Below are 21,406 nucleotides of genomic sequence, written 5' to 3'. Positions count from 1 at the left end.
CTTCACTTTTGTTTTTATAGGTATGGTTTGCCTTCAGGTGTCCCAGGTCACCAAGACCAGTGGAAAATTCTGTCTGAATTTAGATATTGATCCTTCTTCACCCATGGTGAAGAAGGATCAATATCTAAATAAACTCAGGAGTACTGAGGAAGTTGGATCATGTCACATTGAGGTCAACCTCAACTGTCTTTGAAAGGTCATGGTGACTAAAAAAGCTTCTCAGAAATGGAAGAAAGTAAATGTCCTTCCTATCTTTGAAAAAGGCAAGGATCCAGGGACTACACATTAGTCAGCCTCACTTCCACCCTGGGGAAGACAATGGTATCCTCTAAACAGATTAAGGACAAGAAAGGAATTTGGAACAGTCAACACTGATTTATGAAGAGGAAATAATGCCTGATCAACCTGATAGACCTCCAAAGTAAGATGAGTAGGTTTGGTGAACAGGAGAAGAGCAGTACAGTAAAGTTTTTGATACTCACATAACACCCTGAGACAAGCTAAAAAGTGTAGGCTAAAAAATGGACAGTGAGATAGACTGAAAACCTGCTGAGTGCCCAGTGTCAGAGAGCTCTGATCCATTATACAACATCCATTTGGAGACTGTACCAACAGACACCTGGGTAGACATCAGGTACTGGGCCAGGACTGCTTAACATTTGACAATAAAGCAGAGAGCACCCTCAGCACATTTTCAGATGATATAAAATTTGGAGGAGACATTGCTACACCAGAGAGACATTCAGAGGGGCCTTAACAGGCTGGAGAAACTGGCCACAGGGACTATCTTGAAGTTCAGAGGGAAATGCAAAATCCTACAACTATTAAGAAACAACCTCAGGCACCAGAAGGGCAGTGGAAAAGCTACTTAACATAAAACAATCTGAAGGTTCATGAGCTGAACATGAGGCAGCATTGTGCACTTGTAGCAAAGGTGGCCAACAGCCTCCAGAGCTGTATTAGGAAGAGTATTGCCAGCAGGTCATGGGACATGATCGTGCCCCTCTATTTCATGCTGCTAGGATCCTCTCTGGAGCACTGGATCTTGCACTGTATTCCCTACTACTGGAGAGACATGGAGCAAATCCAGTGCAGTGCTGTGAAGATGATTAATGGAGCAGAGCATCCGTCATACCAGGAGAGGCTAATAGAGCTAAGATGTTCAGCCTGGAAATGAAAAGGCTGAGGAAAAACTTATCAACGTGTATAAGTATCTCACAGTGTTGAAGGAAGCTAGAAACTCTCAGTCATGTCCAGGAAACGGACTAGGGGCATGGCCAATTTCATGTGAACATAATGAAAAAGAATTTTTTTTTTGTACTCTGAGGATGATTGAACATTGGAATTGGTTGCCCAGAGAACTTGTGGAGTCTCCAATCCTGAAAACACTCCAAATCCAACAGGGCACAGTCCTGTATGCTAGCTGTAGAAGCCAGCTGTATTTGAACCTGCTCTGAGCAGGGGGATTATCTCAGGAGGTCCCTTCCAACTTCATCCTTTCTTTTCTATGATTCTGAGAAATGATTTAAGCAGAACTCTTAAACCACCTTTTACAGAAGGAAATAGTAAGGACTGATGATTGCATTTCCCTAGGTGATTGCTGAGGTGTGGATTCAATCTCCTACTAATTAATTAATAGGTTCAGCAGCTGCTGACAATGTCAACATAACTATTTATTTTAAGGTAAAAATCCCAAGATTCTTCAATAAGCAGTTTTCAAATATGTGTAGCATAAACAGAAATAGGTGATGTGCAATTTTAAAATAGATTTGGCACCTTTACATCAATCCTCCTCCTTCTCTGTATGTGATCGCAATGGAAGATATCTGCCTCGAAAAGATTGCATCACCTTTGTAGATATAGAGACTGTTTAAAGGGAAGCTTCCAGCATAAATTATTTGTAGTACAAACATCTTGAAATATTTCAAGCCTAACAAGAACTACCTTCAGCAAACTGCTACATTCACTATGAGTGAATATGTACTGTTTGAAGCTCCAGTTTTCTTTTATGGTTGTATACAGCACCATTTTTCTGACAGCACAGTCTCAGAAAAAATCAGTTTTTACTCTTTATCCACCAGATAGTTCTTCCATTTTCCACTCTCACCGTATTTCAGACTGCATGTTTCAAAGCCATTCACAAGTAGATGACAATCCTACTCTGCATATTAGTCTCCACATGTGGTAACCAGACCTGTGCTCCTATGGCTAACCTCTAGCATTATTTATTTTCTAGTAGGAAAAAAATACCATGTTCAACAGAAATTAAACAGGAGAGAGGGTCTTCTCCTCAGAAAACTGAGCTATGAAACTGGTTTGGGGCTGGCAAATTGGCTCCACATCACAGCAACATTATCACTAGCTACGTCAAAGGTCACCACCATAATAATCTGATGTTAAACATTTGAGATCAGGTATTCAGAAAGGCATAAGATGGGCTCCAAGCTCTGCCTGCCTCCCTGTATGTTTCCTGAAGGGCAGGAAGGATGGGAACCTAGGCCAGCAGTTCAGGCTCTTTTGAAGGACATTTGGGGCTGAATGCAGCTAATCTAACTTCAGTTAGCTTCAAGGTGCTTGACTTTACTGGCTTGGGGACTGAGTGTCCCTGGACTGTCCTATAAAGAAGGGAGCACAGATAGGACTTCCAGGGTTAATTCTGAAAAGCCAGTAAGATCTCTCTTTGATAGTGGCTACTAATATTGACTGTAGAAGGAGACTAAAGCAAATATCCTTCTAGTCTACACACTTCAGACAGGAGTATAAAGCTGCAAAAGATAATTATGCACTTTGAAACTATACATGTTATATTTAGTTGAGAGCAGGAGAATGGTTCAAGGAACTTATAAGACAGCTATTAGTAAAACACATTAACTGCTTTAATACTTGAGCATTATCTTAGATACAATTTGTTTCAAGCACTGTTACAATGCAGAGACCTTAATACCCTGGTATTTGCAGTCTGCGAAATAGTGAGCAATACTTGCAAACTTGCTCTTTTAACTGTTTTAGAAATAGATGAGCAATTAAAATGCTGCTTTTCACATAGCATCCCTCGTGTGCTCTGTGGGAATATCTGCTCAAATACAGAAGAACAAAAACAATCACATTTCTCACCTCTCAAATAGACCAGATAATACAGAATTCAGACTAGTCTGTGTTTTTCATTAAACTGGATATGTTTACAAGTCAGATGAAAGCAATACTTGCTCAAATGACCTCCTTTCTACTGTTTGGAAGATTTATTGAAAGCAATATAGAACAGCAACAATAGTCAATCATAGGTGGCAGACTGCCCTTTTATTAGGCATACTAAAGCAAATTAATCTAAGCAAGCTCTCTCTCTTTACCTCCTGGAGGCAAGTATGCTTAAAATGCATTTAAAAATTCTGCAGCAATAAATAAAGGTGCTGAAGCTATTCATTCGAACTTTGAAAAATTATTTACAGGCACTTGAGATGCTAAGAATTAACATTCTACATACTCTGCTGGGCAATATAATTTGATTAGATCCAAGACTTAAAAAACAAAGTTCTAAAACAAAGCCTTGTGGTACTGCCATCCTCAGGGGTAGCAGGGGAAGATAAAGGAATGCTTGTGACAGGAAGAAAAAGCAGTAGGAACACTGAAACCCACCCTAACAATGAGTAAAGTAAGCTGAGTTAATCACAAGTCTTCAAATAATGTTGCAAATGAAGGTGGGTTACTGAACCTGGAACACATATACAGCACAGAAGCAATCAGTTACTCAAATTTATTTCCAGATGTCAGATTATCTGTTATTTATATGAGACGCCAAAGGTCATTTGAGGTGAAAAGCAAGTCCATAATAATCTTATTAATTATGAAACATCAAACCCAAGACGTCTTAATTCATGTTCTAATTGCAGTCCATGTGCTTCTAATTAGAATTGCTGTAATATATTCTCTTGGGAAGCATATAAGAAAAGTGAGTAACATTTTAGTGGCAGTCTCCTCTTTCAGGGCACAAACTTAAATTCTCCTTTATTCTTGGATTACTTCAACCATCCTCCTTGGATTATCTTCATTGTAAATTAAGTTATAATCTTACCAGTTTCACAGCTGGGCCCAGTGAAGCCTTGTGGGCAGGCACACACATTGGAAGCAATACAGGCTCCTCCATTCCTACACCCGTCTTTGCAAAATGCTGCAAAATGCAAAATCACAATACATGGGTAAGAGAATCCCGCTCAGCAGCCCTGCAGGTGGACACAGCCTGCTAGCAGGCTGGCACAGAACGCCCTCTGTGCGGCTCGGAGTGCAGAGACTGCCTTCTCCTAAGGATAGAGGTCACAAAGAATGGCTCATGGCCCCCCTGCCTCACTGGCCAGATGGGCTGATGAGCCACAGAAGGAGATTAGAGTAAATCATCTGAAGACAACAGCTCCCATATGTGCTCCTTCACATGCACTGGGAAGCAGTGAAAGACACCTTCCCTCAGAACAGACTCTTCCTGGGGCAGTGCTGGTCTGTTCTGCTGCCCAAATAAAGGCCTAACATAATAGGAAAAACTGAATGTTAAACTGTCTGGCTGCCTCAGTCCTTTATTATGTAATTTAATAGAAACAATAAAAATACTAATTTTGTCTCAAGGGATTCTGAAGAATTTCAAAATTTTAGCATTTACAGCCTAAAGTCAATCTTTGGATTTGTTCTTTGGCATGCTGCACTTATATATTTTGGTGTACATTATCCAGAAGTGTATGTTTTAAAGAGCCACTTCTGTGGACCCAGAAATGCATCCAGCTCTGATTGAAAACTTAGTAGCTGTTAGCTGCTCTGATTGCATCTGCATGCTCTGGGCAGAAGAAACTGCAGGTGAAACTAGACAGATGGAAGTTATGATTTACACAAAGAGTTGCTTTGGGGCACTGGTCTAGCCCTGCATTTGTAACCAGCCAGAGGTGCCAGGCTCTGCTTTGCAGCTGCCCTGTGTAACAGCACCACTGATCAGGTCTTATGGCTCAGCTGAGAGAAAACTGTTACAGATTTGAGCTATCCAGCTTTCAGTTTTGAGATGTGAGCCTTGTGGTGTGAGACCATTGTCACTGGCATCAAAGCTTTCCCATCCAGGAGTGCATGGTGGTGGTCTTGCAGTCATGGTCAGATCTGCAGTCAGAGCTCTTACTCAGAAGAGCTGAACACAGTGCTGTAGGGTTATGCACCTTCTCTTTGACCCAAGGAAATCTCTTAGTAGCTGACTCACCTTCAGCAGAAGAATTTGGGACTACTACCCAGCACAGCACAAGAGTGAGCTGTGCTCTTCTTTCAGAAGATGCTTTGGGTTTAAGCCTCATCAAGATAAGACTTTCCTCTTATTCCCCAGAGAGTCCAACACAAAAGGACATACTTGCTGACACGTCTCCCTCTACTCATGTGTTTGACTGGAAGTGAACCAGGCTGCCATGTTTTACAAAGACCTTGTATATAGAAAAACTGTGCTGTTTAAATCAGGTGATGGAATAACTAGTGCTAAGACCTTAATCAGACTTAGCAATTAAAGAAATTCTGGGTTGCTTAGATTTGGCAATAGACAGCAGGAGAAGGCATCTATGTGACATTACCAATGTTAACTCTGGACCCTTAGATTCTGACATCTAAGAGATCAAGAGCACCGAAGCACAACCTCAAGGAACACTGGGTACGATATTGCTGCATCTGTCCTACTTGTCATGTCTGAGCTCATTCCCCTACAGCTACACTACTTTTATCCTCAAGCATTCTCTATATCCTGTGCTCAGAGCTTGAGAACTTCCAAGGATTTGGGCCCAACAGCCAAGTATAATTTTTTCTCATGTGAAACGCAACAGGAATAAAAGCAGAGTTGTACCTCTGGGAAAGCATCTTTTTAAGACTAGAAATTTAAGTTCTAATATTTAGCAGTGAATCAGAATGCTAGAAAACACCACCTCACTTTTACAGAAGGTTTTGTGTGCCCATATCTACTATTTTTCTCACGGTAACAAGATGTACCAAATAATTTTTAGTTTATCCACGTAAATAGCAAGTCATTGACCACAATGTAACAATGTAAATCTGACAATGTTTTCACAGACATAACTTTCTTGGTAACTGTAGGCTTCCTTGTATGGTGTACATACAAGAAATATATAGAAACTGTATATAGAACTGTATATAGAAACTGATACAAAAAAATGAAACATAACTATTTTAAATTTTAGAGCCTACTATCTACATATGCATTATCTTCAAATTACTGCAGCCTGCCAAATGCAATGTCAGTGTATATATTCCTGTGAAGATCATACAGGTGAAGGACCCTAGCCTAGCATTTCCTCAGTCTTGTTCAAGGCAAACGACCAGAGCTGCATGAGCATGACAGAGCACCTCCCTCAGGTTTCCAGCAGCTTACCTTTGCAGATGGTACCATTTCCCGTGTAACCCGGCTTGCAGACGCAGTTGTGCCCGCCCACGGTGTTGAAACAGAGCGCATTTTCATCACAGTTGTGCTGGTTCGTTACACACTCGTCATGCTCTGAAAAGGGAAGCAAGAATGGGAAGGTCCTGAATTTTTAGAACCACAACAAAGTAGGAGCTTTGTGTAGGTTTCCAGATTAAAAAGAGAGAAACATCATAGTATTTACTGGCAATAGGGCTAGCTGTGTGAATATGTAACCATGAGATAGCCTGGGGTATCTATTTTTATCAAATTCTAGTGTGTGATAACTGCATTGCAGCATAATTCCACTTTCATTAACAGGGAGCCACCACCATTACACTTTCTATGTGGGCTACAGTATTCTCATGAACATTTGCCGAAGAGCTGGCTAGCATACTGAAAATCCATATGCTATTTCTGCTCTATAATTTATTCATGCAGGTTCATCTTATGCGGGATTCTTAGGGGTTCCTTCAGAAAGCTGACTAATGGTGCGAGACGCACGCTCCGAACTGCAAAAGGCATGGTTAGCAGAAGGCAGGTCTTCAAAGCACAGCCCGTGTTTTCCTTCCCTTCAGCCCATACAAAGAGCTTTATTTAGATGAAATAAATAACCTGAAAACAGAGGTCTGCCTGCTTTTCAAGGGACTTCTAGCATGGCATGTCCTAGCACCAGAGTGTGATGGATGAGACTCCTCAGTCTGGTGACTAGGACATACTAGCAAATAGCCCTTTTGGGAATAAATTAACAGTCTGGAGAATGTGATTTTGTGTTGACTTGCAGCACACTACTTAATCTGAAAAAAAAAAAAAAAAAGGCACTGCTGACGTATTTAGGTTACAGAACATTTTAACATTTTAGTTTGTGATTTTTTAAGAAACAGTAAATGGAATCTCAAAATAAGGTGCCCCAAAGTGTCATTTCAAAATGATACATGAAAAGCTCTATTATTTTCAAAATGAAATATCTTTGCAGGCATCAAAATAAAATGTTTCCATCTTCTGGCAATACTTCTTGCATTTTTGTTAAATCGACAGTATTCATCTATCCACATATAATTTGAAAGCCCTAAAGTTTAAATTTCAGGAAAACCAGCTGTTTGGGGAACATGAAGACATCTAATTTTAATCAGAACACATAGACTAACCTGCACATGAAGTTTTCATAGCTTCATTCTGCCCAGGTTTTAGTGGATTTTATTAGTGCAGCTTAGACCAGTTCTGGCTATTTAGCACAAATCTTAAATCTGGAATCAGATGCTCTTTCTTCCCTCATTTTGAGCAGGAAGACTGCTCTAAATCTTCCTCTTTATAAATAATGACCGCAGGTATCCCACTGAGTTGTCAAGAAAATTAATTTCTTAGCATTTGCAAATCACTATAGAAATTTTCAACTTGCTATTTCAATAGTGGCCATAAACTGTAGGGAGTATAAAACTGGCAGAACAGCACATATCCAATCCATCAGCAGAGGTAAATTTTCCTCTAGTAATGGCAAGGACCTGTTGTTTAAAAGGGGGAAACATTCACCTCAATCTATCTAATAAATTTTAAATGCTAACACATTTAGTTTTATTTTTGTGGGATTGCTGTTGTTGAATGTTTATTTGTTTGGTTTTTAATAACATTAACCTAATATCCCTCTTCTAAACAAGGACTTGTGTCTTTTGTATCAGCAATCATGCTCTCTTCAACCCTCACTGGGTGTAGCAGAGCACAGGCTGCAGGCCTCTGCCCTCCAGCATGAGATTTAATTACTTTGCTCTCAGCATGAATAACTAAAATTGTTATTGTTCACCAAATGATCCGGCGCCTCTAAAACCCACTTGACAACATTTGACTCTGACCGCCTAACATAGTGAAATCTCTTATGATAGCTGAAACAGTATTTATGTGGAACCACTGCATAACAGAAAAACAGAGTAACAGTCATGCAAATTAGGTTAAAAAGTATAATCTATATTGTAACAGTATCCTGGCTTTCTTATTTTATGTTAAGATAATGGTATTATTTAAATATGTTTTTATTTAAATATTAATTATTAATTATTTTGTAATTTTTAAATAATACACAAGAAGAAAATAGCTATGGGACAGTGTGAAATGTATTCAGCAGGCCAAAATATCCTTCAAAGCCATCATCTTGGTATCTCTGAAGGAAGGGTCCCTACAACAATACATCACACTGGTAAACTCAGCCGAAATAACTGCATTTGACAAATTAAGTATCATGCTCGAAGAGGAAGCACAGTAATCCATCTCATGCCTTAGGAATGCAGAAGCAGCCCTGGAAGGTACAGCAGCTCTTTACAAGGGAAAAGAGTTTATTAGAGGGCAGCAAGTGACTGCAGACTGCCACGGCAAAAGGAAGGGCTCTTGTGTGTGGCTGAAGCAGCTCTGAAAGCCCACTAAGGTCTGCAGGACCAGAGCCCTGAAGATCATTTGCACAGATGTATGTCTTTCCTATAAAGAGATGACTGCCACATTTGAGTGTGCCTTCCTAACATTTACTGTTTTGGGAGTAGAGAAAAACTGCTGAGTCTTTCAAGATGGATCTTTTTTCTTAAAGCATACAATATCAATAAAATTAACTTTCCATCAGCTAAATAGCAGGATTTGGTTGCAAAGGTAATATGCCTGGTATCCTACTCTATGAAAGCTTTGGGGTTTCTTATCCTCCTGTAAGAAAGTTCATGGAGGTTGCTTCTGTACAAACTGTATTGAAACAGCCATGACTACTTCTGGTTATCTGGTGGTTCTCTGCTCACACTTTAGGTATATTTTTATTGAAATACATATTACTGACTCATGAAAAAATCATGGACTGATAGATGATTCCTGGATGGAAGTTTACATGTCATTTTTAGGAGGATAGTGTTTCAGAGTTAGGAGAAAAATCTGTGATTCAATTCAAGGAGATTTTTACATGACTGGAATACAAAAAAAATCAGAAAAAAAATGGATCAGTGTGTTTTACAATCTATCTAAATTTGTTTCTCTGTATCATCTAATCAATAACACATTTAAAAACCACTTAAACACAGAGTTTCTTCATATTGCTTTCTACAGTGACACCTAACAGAGCAGACAGCTTTAACTTCAGAAGTGGCTCTTTTATGGACTGATTAACACAGCTAAACTACACGTGAAAATATCCTGAATAAACTATGCCACTACATCTACTCTTTCAGCACTTGACACAATATCCACACCAATTTAAAGTGACCATCAGAAACAGGTTTATCAGTAGTGATAACAAGACAGATTGTTCAGCTGTATTAAAACAGAAGTACTTATTAATAATAAAAAGGGTGATGTTCTGTTCATAACTCTTCATTAATTTCTGCTCATCACTTTGGTTTCTTTTTTTAATGAAACACTTGGAAAGTCACCTTAAAAGTAAAAGAAGAAAATTGCAGAGCCTGAGTTGAGCAATCTTAAATACCAAATCAGAATCTGCAGAAGCAGATAGGACCATGCATTACAAAGCAAAAAAGCAATTTATAGAAGAATCATTAAGAGAACTTGCAATACAGTTTTTAAGTTCAAAAACCATTTAGAAAGATTTGGTTTAGAAACATTATTTGCCTTATTTAGAAATGTTAAAATTTTATTTCTCAAGGCCATTTATGTCAAAAATCTTTAGAAATCATGTGATACATTTAATGAACATTCCATACTTATTTCACTGCACACCAGAATGAAGACAGATCAGGCCAGATACAATAGTATTACAGAGGCAAAGAAATAGAAGATTATTTTTGCAGAGAAATTTTAATGATTTACCAACCTGAACTTGCATAAACATCTTGTACAAAGCCCAAATGCACTGGTTTCAATGATGAATTCTAAAGCTTTATTATTTAATGTATCTGAAATCCATTTTGGACTGCCCAAGACTCATGCACAACAATGTTAAAATTTATAACAGCTCTGTTCTGGGAATCAAATGAAATTTTAAATACTCTATTTATTGACTAAACTATCACTAGAATGAGATCTTTTTAAATAGATAAAAAATTTCAACTCCAATATTTGTTATTGCCTCATGGTAATAACAACAGTAACAGTAAGTGCATATGAATGTCTCTCTAAATAGTTCTTATGACACAGACAACTTAAAAAGGCAAAAATCATGTGATGATGCAATTGATTTACTTTTGCATATTTGTTTGTGCAAATACATTATAAACACACACAAATATACACACACACATATCTATATATACACAGGCACATACAGTAAAGGTGAAAAAATTATTTTATTCTGATTTATTTTGAAATATTATTTCAGAACATTCCATATTGCTTGCTTGAGAAAACCTTTACTTCAGAAGGGTATCCAGGGTGAAGTATTGCACCCTACAAAGTGAGACTGGTGGCATAAACTGATCAGAACCCACTGGATGCTCTGATGCATCTCAATGCAATGACAGCTGGGGACTTGTCTTACCAAATTTGTCATTTGTGCAGAGATTCTTGCTGAAACTAGTAAAAAATTAACAGGTTGTCCATAAGGTGTGGCACCTGCCTCCTCATTTGCACTGTGCAACATCACCCCCTACCCTTCCTACAGTGTATGTTATGATTAAAATAAATGTCTGTATAGCATTTCCTACACGCATACTGCAAGCCTTCCAGTATTTGCCTTGTGTATTCCAATTCTGCAAAGGTCTAAGAAAAAATAAATAATGATAATCCAATCCAATAGCAAATAGGAATGATGACTGAGTTGCATCCCTTACTTAGGGATGAAAAATATTATGCTGGCAGTTTTCCTGAACTATCCGTTAACAACACTAGAAAATAAGAGCTGAGATCATCTTTAAGGTGCAGAAATACATAAAAGTTCCCAAAACTATAAATAGAACACAGTCCTGCAATTGTAATCTTGTAACATGATGCAATAGATATTCATTGCTGAGTGAAGAACTTTTAAATCCAGATTAAATTAAAATAATTTAAATAAAGAGAATATATTAGGTATTTTTCCCTTTTGATCTCTCTGCACTCAAGAATTCAAATTACTCTGGCCTTCTGTCTCCTTCCCATTGATTTAGCATAGAGCTACAGAACCATGGTGACCAGCTGGCCATCTGACGTGGCAGTGACAACAGATAAGATTTACTTGATTTATCAATAGCCAACACACTTAAATACCCACTTACAGGTTATCTTAATTACAAGGGGTTTTCCCCCCACCTATAGTTCATGTACAAGACAAGAATTAGTAGCAACTATATGTGTAATATGGAAGACTTACTCCATTAAGATCATTTGAGAAATGACAGATGGTTAATCTCTTTAAGACTTTATATTAACTCATTTAAACTCTAATTGGCAGAGTTAATTCAAATCGCGGTATATGTATACTATTTTTAAAGAGCAAATGCTGTAAATTTATTGAGCTATTTGCTGGAATGTGTCCAAAGAAGGGCACTGAAACTGGTAAAGAGACCAGAGAACAAGTCTTATGAGGAGTGTCTGAGGGAACTGGGATTTTTCAGCCTGAAGAAAAGGAGGCCTGGGAGGACCCTCTCTACAACTACCTGACAGGAGGCTGTGCACAGGTCAGGGCTCAGTCTCACCAGAGCAGCAGGCAATAGGACAAGAGAAATTGGCCTAAGGTTGTGCTTGGAGGTTTAGATTGGACACTAGAAAAGTATTCTTCTCTGTAAGGGCTGTCAAGCACTGGAACAGCCTGCCCAGTGAAGTGTTTGAGCATCCATCCCTGGAAGTATTTAAAGACATGCATATGTGGCATTTAGGGACACAGTTCAGGAGTGAACCTGGCAGTGCTGGGTTGCACTTGATGATCTTAAAGGCCTTTTCCAGCCTAAAAGAGCCTATGATTTTATATTTTCCATATATTTATGTTAAATTTTTTTATTGATATTCCCAAATTAATTTTTCTATAGATATTTCTTAATTTAAATATAAAATAGAACCTGTGTTTTAATTACTCATAGAGTTACTATCACACAGTTTACCCTTAGTTAATGTTTGAATCATTAATTACCACCAGCAGCTTCAGTTCAAAGCTGCGGACACCAAAAGCCAGGTCTACAAGAGTTTGCCCCTGCTAACCCTGTTACTTGACTGATTTTTATCTTCATCTATTCCCATATGTCCATGCTGTTGTTGGTCCTCATTTTCTAATTCTTTCTTCAGTGCAGCCATAAATGACAATTTCTGTAGAGCAGCTGCTTGCTCCCTCCCCCAGCTGGATCAGGGAGAGAATCAAAAGGGCAAAAGACAAAAATCTCATAGTTTGAGATAAAGACAGTTTAATAGGGAAAGAAAAGGCTGCACACATAAGCAAAGCAAAACAAGGAATTAATTCCCTTCTTTGCAATGGCAGGCAGGTGCTCAACTATCTCAAGGAGATCAGGGCCCCATCACATGTAATGCTTACTGGGGAAGACAAACTCCATCACTCCAAACGTCCTCCCTTCCTCCTCCTTCCCTGCACTGTATGCACTGAGCGTGTGTCCCACGGTCTGGAATCTCCCTGTGGCCAGGCTGGGTCACCTGTCCTGGCTGTGTCTGCTCCCAGCCCCCCAGGCACCCCCAGTGTCCTCCCCAGTGTGGCAGCAGGAGAAGCAGGAGAGGCCTTGGCTCTGTGTAAGCCCTGCTCAGCAATAACAAAAACATCTCTGTGTTATCACCCCTGTGGTTTTGTGGACAAATCTAAAACATAGCCCCATACCAGCTACTGTGAAGACAACTCAGCCCCAGCCAAACCCTGCACATCTACATTCAGAACTTTCCTACTTTTTTCTTTTAATTATGTAGAAAATAAAAATAGCTCTGGCATGTGTACATTCTCTTCTCAGGGTGTGTTTTAGAGATCATCCTGTACTCTGAGATGCTGTTTCTGTCAGCAATTGCTTAGTCCATTGTTGTTCTTGAGGGAGAACAGCTGTCATTAACTCATCCAGATCTCTTTTCTCTCTTCCAGCTATTAGCTTATTTACTTATTCTATATTTGGTATTAATATAGTAAAAAAGGAAAAATAAGGCAACTGTCAGGAAACCTTAGGAAGAAAATCCATTTGGGGATACATCTGAAATCCAGTGTTCCTTTTCACATCCTATGAAAAAATACAAAAAGCTCCAGAACTGCTATACTATTAGGAAAATATAATGGGCAATGTATATTACTGCAAATACAATTTCCAAAAATTTGGGACATTCTAATTCTAGTTAACACTAGTTTTTAAAAAACACTTACCCTAAGATTTTCAATTTCATGTTTTATTTCACAACAGACTTTCATCTAAAGAAAACTATTTTGCACACCAAAGCCTACAAAAGGCATATACTTTTTTTCCCATCCTTTGACTTTTTCTTTGTGAAAATCTCTTTTCTTTACTTTTTGGTTATTCCTGTTCTGGATTTTCCTCCTAGACTTATGACTCCTTATGACAATACATGGCTCCTAGTCTTATGAGCTTTTGAATTCTCCATTAGTAATTTCAAGTTCTGCTGTAATAATGGATTTTATGACTGTAAACAGGCTATACTCCCATCTAGGACTCAACCTAAAAGGACTAAAACATAACTTGAAAGCTGACCAGTCCACATGTTGTGTGGGATCTGCATACCATGAAGTCTGTGACAAGATCTCTTGGAACACTGGGAAGACAAAGATATACTAAGTAATTTCAGACAAAATAGACAAGCTGATGGATAAAACACATATTTTGTGGTAGGCCTACTCTTATTCCCTCCATCTTCCTCTACAGCTCTTCATCAAATCACTTAGACTTTGTTAAACCCACCTAAGATTCATCTTCCTCAAAATGTGTTTTTAAATTTCTGATTTCATGGAATAATACATATTTTTGCAAAATACACTCCTCTCATGGATGGCTTCTATTGCAATACTAATCAGTGTTACTCCATGTAACATCCTGTGAATTTTTATACTTTTCAACCAGTTAGGCAGCATAAATATATTGAAGAATATTTTGCTTGACAGCTAAAGTTAAAAAAGCTTTAATTTATCTCCACTTTCTTTCATGTCTGCCATTTTCAATATTCCCTCATGAATAGAAAAGTTTAAGGGAAGGATTTTCTAAAGCATTTAGCAGAGACCCAACTGTTTCCCCTAAAGGAAGGTCTGCAACTCACACTGATTACAATGGCAGGACTGTAGCATAAATGCAAAATGATTTTGAAAATCCCACCATAAGAGATTTCAGTCTAGACCTTAACAAGGACCTTGTCACCCCTTTTTTTTTTGCCTTAATTCAAACTGATCTCTTAATATCTTTTACCAGGGACATTTTGAAATGAGGTTTCTATCTTTTAAAAGGTGTTTCATTGTGTACACTTCCTAGACTTTCTCCACAGATTCTTTTTTTTTTTTTTTTTCCTTTTTTTTTTTAAATCTAGCCAGATGCACTATTTATTCCTAGGTAAATCTTACTTAATTCCAACTTTTATTGTATACAAAACCTCCCAGGTACTTACGATAAACTGATGCTTTCAAAATCTTCTATCATGTGGTCAAAGGTGATAATAGCCAATTCTGCACCTCTAGTGGTGCTCCCTACGTTATTGCTAGTAGAATAGCCAGACTAGTGCTGCAAATACAATTTCCTCAGCCAACTGAAAAATGTTTGTCTTAGTTCTTTTAATTCCAGCCCTTTTATTTACTGCTTCCTTACAAAAAGGCTCCAGGTTATAACAAGTCTGCCACTAGCAATAGATACCCGCTGGATATTTGGCCTCCATCCCACACATATTTCTATTACACAAATAAAAACTGTAAAGTAACCTGACTGCTGTTGAGGCCGGTGACTTGCTGCCTGTTCTCATATTTCATTAGTAACAATTTAGAGATTACCCACACGACCAGAAGGCTCCATAAAAACACCTCTGAACACTTTCAAACAGAAGGTGGATATGCACAAAGTGATAGAAGATGTCTCAGCAATCAAAACTGCCAGAGAACAGTAATGTTCTCAAAACTCTCTAGAAACAGCTGGTGCTGCCTCTATTTTTTTGGAATAACATTGTGACCAGGGTTTGTCAACACATTTCAGCTCCTGGAAAATCAGTTACAACATTACAGCACCATTACCTAAGTCAGCACTTGTCTGGCAAAGAAAATGAGAGGCATCCACTGTGGTGGATGAAACCCTGCTGTTGCTTTGATATTGCTCTTGTCTGCAAGAATCTGGAGCAACTTACCTAACCAAAAATGTTAGGAAACAAATGGCTTCTTTTCTTTCTTCTGCAGCAGAGAGATTCTTAACGCATGAAGTAGTTCCCCTCATTTCCCTGGCAGTGCTGTGACTCAGACACTCAGATCACTCACTGTGTATCAAGGACAGCACTATTTTTGATAAGACAAGATGCTTGAGCTCTCTAGGGAGAGGAGACCTTCTTTAAGCATTGCTCATCTGATTTTGAAGAGTTTTCCACTTAAAAACGGGGACAGTTATACTTCAGTGATGGTAAGGTAGAGCAATATTGCTGCTTTTCCCTTTGGTCAGCCTTGATGCCATCTCCAGTGACAGACCCAGTTTTCCCTAGCATACATCCCCCCCGATAGTTTACAAAGGTGCACCAGAACAGCACAGCAAACACATCCTTTGTGAACACTGCATGCCAGCTGCCCTCCCTGGACACAGAAGCACCCGGGGAAGGTGGCACAGCCAGTCCTCACCACTGGGCAGTACCAGGGAGGAGCTAACACACACCTGGCCTTGAAAGCCATGAAGTGCTCCTGGCTACTGCAGTTCAGACAGAGCCCTTGATGCCAGAAGATAACCTGCAGAGCTGTCTGAGCTGATTCTAACAGAAAGCTGCATAGCACAGCAAAGAAGATGCAATTAATGCACCCTCACCTTCCTTCCCCCACCGCTGTAATGGCATGAAACTTGACACTGGCTAACTTGTTTCATGGGTAGATTTTCCAGACCACACCATGTTTTTGCTGCCACAGTTCAATAGCTAGTGTCTATCAAGCTTCCAAATAATTATTTCAGTACTTACATGCTTCATAAAACCATTAAGGTTGGAATACCTTTAAGATACTTATGTGTATTTTATATTGATAAACAAATATCTGCATAAGCACATCTTAGCAAACTTCACATACCTGAAAAATTCTGCCATCAAATTTGCTGTCTTGTTTAAGAACACCCTGAATTGTTATAACAAGCAGAACCACAGTTATGAAGTCTGCAGTATTGTTCAGGTCTAAAAAAGTCAAAATATGAATTTTGAATCAATGAAGTTAAGAAGACAGTAAACTTTGACCAGATATTCCATTTTACTGCTATCATCCTAGAATGACTTCACCTCTGCAACCCTACTTCCTTCACAAACCTATGCTTTGGAAAGTTGGGATTTAAGCAGAGATGCTGTAAACAACTCTGGAGTACTTCAAACTAAGATGAAGCCCATTCTACGGATGGTGTATTAAGGCAAACCCTAGGTATTCAAAGCAGACTGTAGTATCTGTCCAGACTACTGCCAACAACAAATTTTATTTACTTCTCAGGCAGTAAAATGATGCGGACAGAATTTAAATTCATCCAATTTCACCTTCTGAAAGGTTAGGAACAACATAAACTTTTCTTCTCAAGTATTTGCACACTCCAAAATTTTAAAAACACTTGAACAAATTAGAACAGATACTCTTGATGAATCCTCACCTTTCTAGAAATCCATCTTGTCTTGAGTAAGACTGGCCATTTATCCCCGCTTTGAGCAGCGTGAAACTTTTAGTTTTGTTTCTTTGAATGCACTGTCATTAAAAGACTCTACTAAGGTTTCCAAATCATCAACATCAAAGTTAACACTGCGTGACAGCTGCTGTTTTCCAAACTCATCACATTTTCTCGTCTGTAACAGGGTAAATGACACAATTACCTGCTGTAATTACTGTTGCTGACAGTATATTTTTCCTGGTGATTGGTCTGTGTGACTCAGAGCTGCTTATCTTTGTCAGTCCAGTCCAAATCTCCATTTCCATGTGACTTGGACATTAACTTACAAAGTATTTACAAATTAGTTTCAATATCTGCCAAGACAGATATTTGGGTTAGTATAAATTCATCTTTTATTGCATGATTAAGCAGTCTACCAGTCTAATATTATTTTGCATTAGAAAATAACTATTCATGATTAAATTCTGTGCCCCATTCAAATTAAATGTTACCTTTAGTATTGGAAGAGAGATACACTCAACAGATGAATATAATGAAGGAATAAAATCTAAACAAGTAAGGACACTAATATTTTTAAAAAATGCTCATTCTTAAAGCAAAACATTAATTTTATAAAAAGGATAAAACATTTAGATACTTAATTCTAATTGCTTTCTTGTGGCAATTTTAAAGAACACATACAGAAGACAACAGTGACTTTTGATTTTGAGCACTGTGAGTTACAAGCTAAGCAAGCTAGCTCACTGCACGTGTTTTCCCCGAAATACCTTTTACTTTAAAAATATGAAGCAGATACAATTCCTTGCACCATTTCTCCATATATTTTAGTGGATGTGGAAAGACTGCAGCATATGACAGAAAGAAGCAGATACTGTCTTTTTGAGAAGATTTGGAAGTTTGTCAGAATGAAAAAAATACTCCCACAAAACCTCCCATGAACCATTTAGGTCGAGCAGCTTCCTACTTTATTGCTAAGCTTGTTGACAGAGCTCTTGGTCCTTGACAGAAACATCGATATAGTCTAAGTTTTTTTGTTATTTGATGAGGTGGGGGGTATGTCAATTTTTGCACAACTGACCACATGAACAGTAAAGGGCATGGTTTCAAGAAAGTAAGGTTTCAAGAAAGTAAATTGATTACTGTTCTTGAAATAATTTCGATTCTCAGTCTTGAAGATGCCACATACCCACTAGTGTTTTCTTAAAAAAAAAAAAAAGAACAGTTCTGTGAGTTCTGTGTATTGATAATGCCCTCAGAAAAAGTATCAAGTATATTTTATAGACACAGTACTTTCAGAAACTTTACTTCACAAAATGCAACTTCACTAACAAATTTCACCCAAACCCCTTATGATTATATTGTACAGCAGCACAACACAGGGAGCAATGCTTCCTGTTGTATCAATGTGACTTTTCAAGTTACTGATGATGATTTCACCAGTCTTCCTTGGGGCATTAGCATTAGCACAACCCTAAGGATGGCAAATATATTATCTCAGTAGGTAGTATTTGCTCCTTCTTGTTGATCCATTCTTTTTGACTGCTGCAGAGAGGTCTTGCCAAAGACTCTCTTGCCTTTATTCATTTACATGGAATGGCAAATACTGACAGAGCAAATTGAGGAACTGGAACTAGTTTTATACAAAATTAGAAGGGCAGCAGAAGTGAGAATTTAACTTACATGCTATACATTCATGCATGACCAGCCCCAGCCTGGCTGCAGAATCATCAGCACTTTTCAGTGTGAATCAGAAGTTACATGCAAAACTGAAAATATAAGCCCTTCTTTGGGACAACACATAGGAACACAGACACTGGGTGAGTCACTGAAGTGGATAAATCCAGTATGTTTATTTTGTGCATTTCAAGGTAGACTTCAACATAACTCTGCGTGCAAAGGATGCAACTCCTGCTGTGGTCGAGGGGCCTGTACCACAAGAAAGCACTTGGGTATGGTGAAGCACAAGGTTTTGTAAGTCAATAATCATCAGTCCAAAAGATTGACAAAAGGTAGCTGCCTAGGTCGGGTACGGGTATAAAAGTCTCTAAAGGTCTTACAGCATTTTAGTATCTAAATAGAGTAATTTATTTATACAAAAGCACATATCTGAAGGCATAAGAGTTCTAAGAGCAGCTTTACAATACAATCAATTATAAACGTAGGCAAACAAAGTCTAAACAAGACAATAACCAAAGCATAGAAATCTTAACACACACAACTCCAATGAAACAGCAAACAAAGCATAGAATTCCTAACAAGCAAAACTAGTAAGACTATAAGCAAAGCACATATCTGACATTACAGCCTCTAGGTAAATCAGCCTCCTATCTGACCCCAAGCAGGATTTTTCAACCGTGGGGTCACAATAACAGAAAGGGAACACAAGATCACAGATCCCAGACAGGGGTCCCGGCCGCAGGGATCACAGTGGCAATGGAGGGGTCCCCAACTTGGCAGAGTTCCCGAAAGCAGGGCAGCAGGGACAAGGAGGGGTCCCGGGGTCCCAAACCCTTGCAGTTCCCGGTTGCAGAGACAGGAACCCTCACAGACTCCCCAGCAGCCCCGAACAGAGTCCCGGGGCAAACTCCGCAGGGGAAAAGGGAAGGGACAGGATCGCAGGGGCAAGGAAGGATCCCTGGGGTTCCAAACCCTCGCAGGAGGAAGGGACGGGACCCCAGGGCCCAGATGCCAGGCTACCTTTAGATGATACCTTTAGAATCCCATCTGGCTCCCTGGCAAGGCTCCTTCCTCAGGCTGCAGGAGGTGGAGGTTGGATCGATTGATCAGATTGATCACTCGACCAATTCCTCCGATCCGTCCAATCCTTCCTCCTGACTGACTGACACAGAGGCTTTTTATCCCAAATTGCAAAATGCATATTCATATTCTTTATCTACACACTAACCAATCTAGGTACAATTCTAAAGTTTGTAAAACTACGAAGATCAGCGTCAAAACCTACGCACATAGCATATCTATTAATGTAAAACTCTATCTTACTAGCATAAGGTTCTACCTTGTTGTACATAAAACTCTTACTAAAAATTATAAACAGTACCTTACTCTATTTTTGTTATGTCTGTACTCTATCACTAAGCCTGAAGCTGTGCCCTTCTACACTGAACTAGGACTTAGGGCATGTAAAGCTTAAAGCTTAGGGTTAGATTTCTACTTTATGTATCTAAAGCTTTTATATATTCTAATTTTTCTAAAGGCTTTAATTCTATCTCTGTACTTTTCACTCTCTGTGGAGGATCCATGGAAACATGGACTCCGACAGGTAGCAATATTGGTAAGAGAACTATTGCAGAGACAAAGTCTCAAAGAATATGACATACTAAATTGCAATAATTGACAGTATCAAACAGGATTTAAGGACATAGTCTTCCATGATCATAAAGCAGATTAATCTCTCAAACATTTAATGAAAAACAAAGGACACTTCTAAGTTGTTTCAGGAGTCAGTGATTATAAGATATGCCATGTTGCATGCAGTAGGGATCAAACTATTAAGAATTAAAGGTTTCCATGCCCACAGATTGTCTGAACAGAAATAATTCAGAAATTCCTATCTATCTAAACAGGAATCTTCCCTATTCATTCAAAGAAAAAAAACTTGCAACTATAATATTAAAGTGAAAGGGCCTCTGAAGCCCTGGACAAATTAAAAATATTATGTCTTCCCTTACCAGTCTTTGAAGTTAGCTTTCTTACCCTCTGTCTTTTCTAAAAACTGTGTTGTCTTAGATTAGAAATGTTTTTCAACAATAGAATGCCAAAAGCCAGACATGATATCCATATACTGCTAGAAGTATCCACTACTCTTAAACCCCAGCTAAATGGTATCATGGCTACAGATAACTTATTTAACTGTGAATGTGTAGAAAACCACTGATACAGCATGATTACTTAACCTTAAATAACTCCACTTTCCTGTTTTAAAAATGGTCTTGGTTCATGCAGTAGCTCCAGTCTCGCACTGACCTTGGCTGGAGTCCCTCTGAGAACAGGCAACACTCTCCTCCCAGCATGAGGCAATCACCAGCTGGCTCTGACACGATAGATGTGAGCCATCCAACTCCCCTCACTTCTGTCTCACTCAGTGAGACAGCAGCACATTCCCATCTCCTGAGCCAGAAAGAGCCTCATGACTTCAAACAAACTGTCCTCCAGGCTGCCTACTGTGTTTCCTGATCTTTGCAGTCTATCTGTCACAGCCTGTGATCATCCACAGAAGGACAGGCCAGGGGAGGTCCAGCTGTGAAGGGATGTCATGGTGCAATGAATCAAGGTCTTGGGT

At 38.9% G+C, this 21,406-nt stretch overlaps 1 protein-coding gene across 1 annotated transcript in view; it reads right to left on the bottom strand.

The window, feature by feature from the left end:
* NELL2 (neural EGFL like 2) overlaps positions 1–21,406 on the bottom strand; it is a 135,143-nt gene that overhangs the window by 33,641 nt on the left and 80,096 nt on the right. The window contains exons 14-15 of the mRNA XM_063396595.1: positions 6,392–6,514; positions 4,070–4,165 (exon numbers count right to left, since the gene is read on the bottom strand). Coding sequence (XP_063252665.1) covers positions 4,070–4,165; positions 6,392–6,514 — 219 coding nt within the window. The remainder of the gene's footprint in view (positions 1–4,069; positions 4,166–6,391; positions 6,515–21,406) is intronic.

Source organism: Prinia subflava, chromosome 4 (assembly GCF_021018805.1).
Source record: "Prinia subflava isolate CZ2003 ecotype Zambia chromosome 4, Cam_Psub_1.2, whole genome shotgun sequence".
NCBI classification, from domain to species: domain Eukaryota; kingdom Metazoa; phylum Chordata; class Aves; order Passeriformes; family Cisticolidae; genus Prinia; species Prinia subflava.
This window is presented reverse-complemented; position numbering and strand designations above follow the sequence as displayed.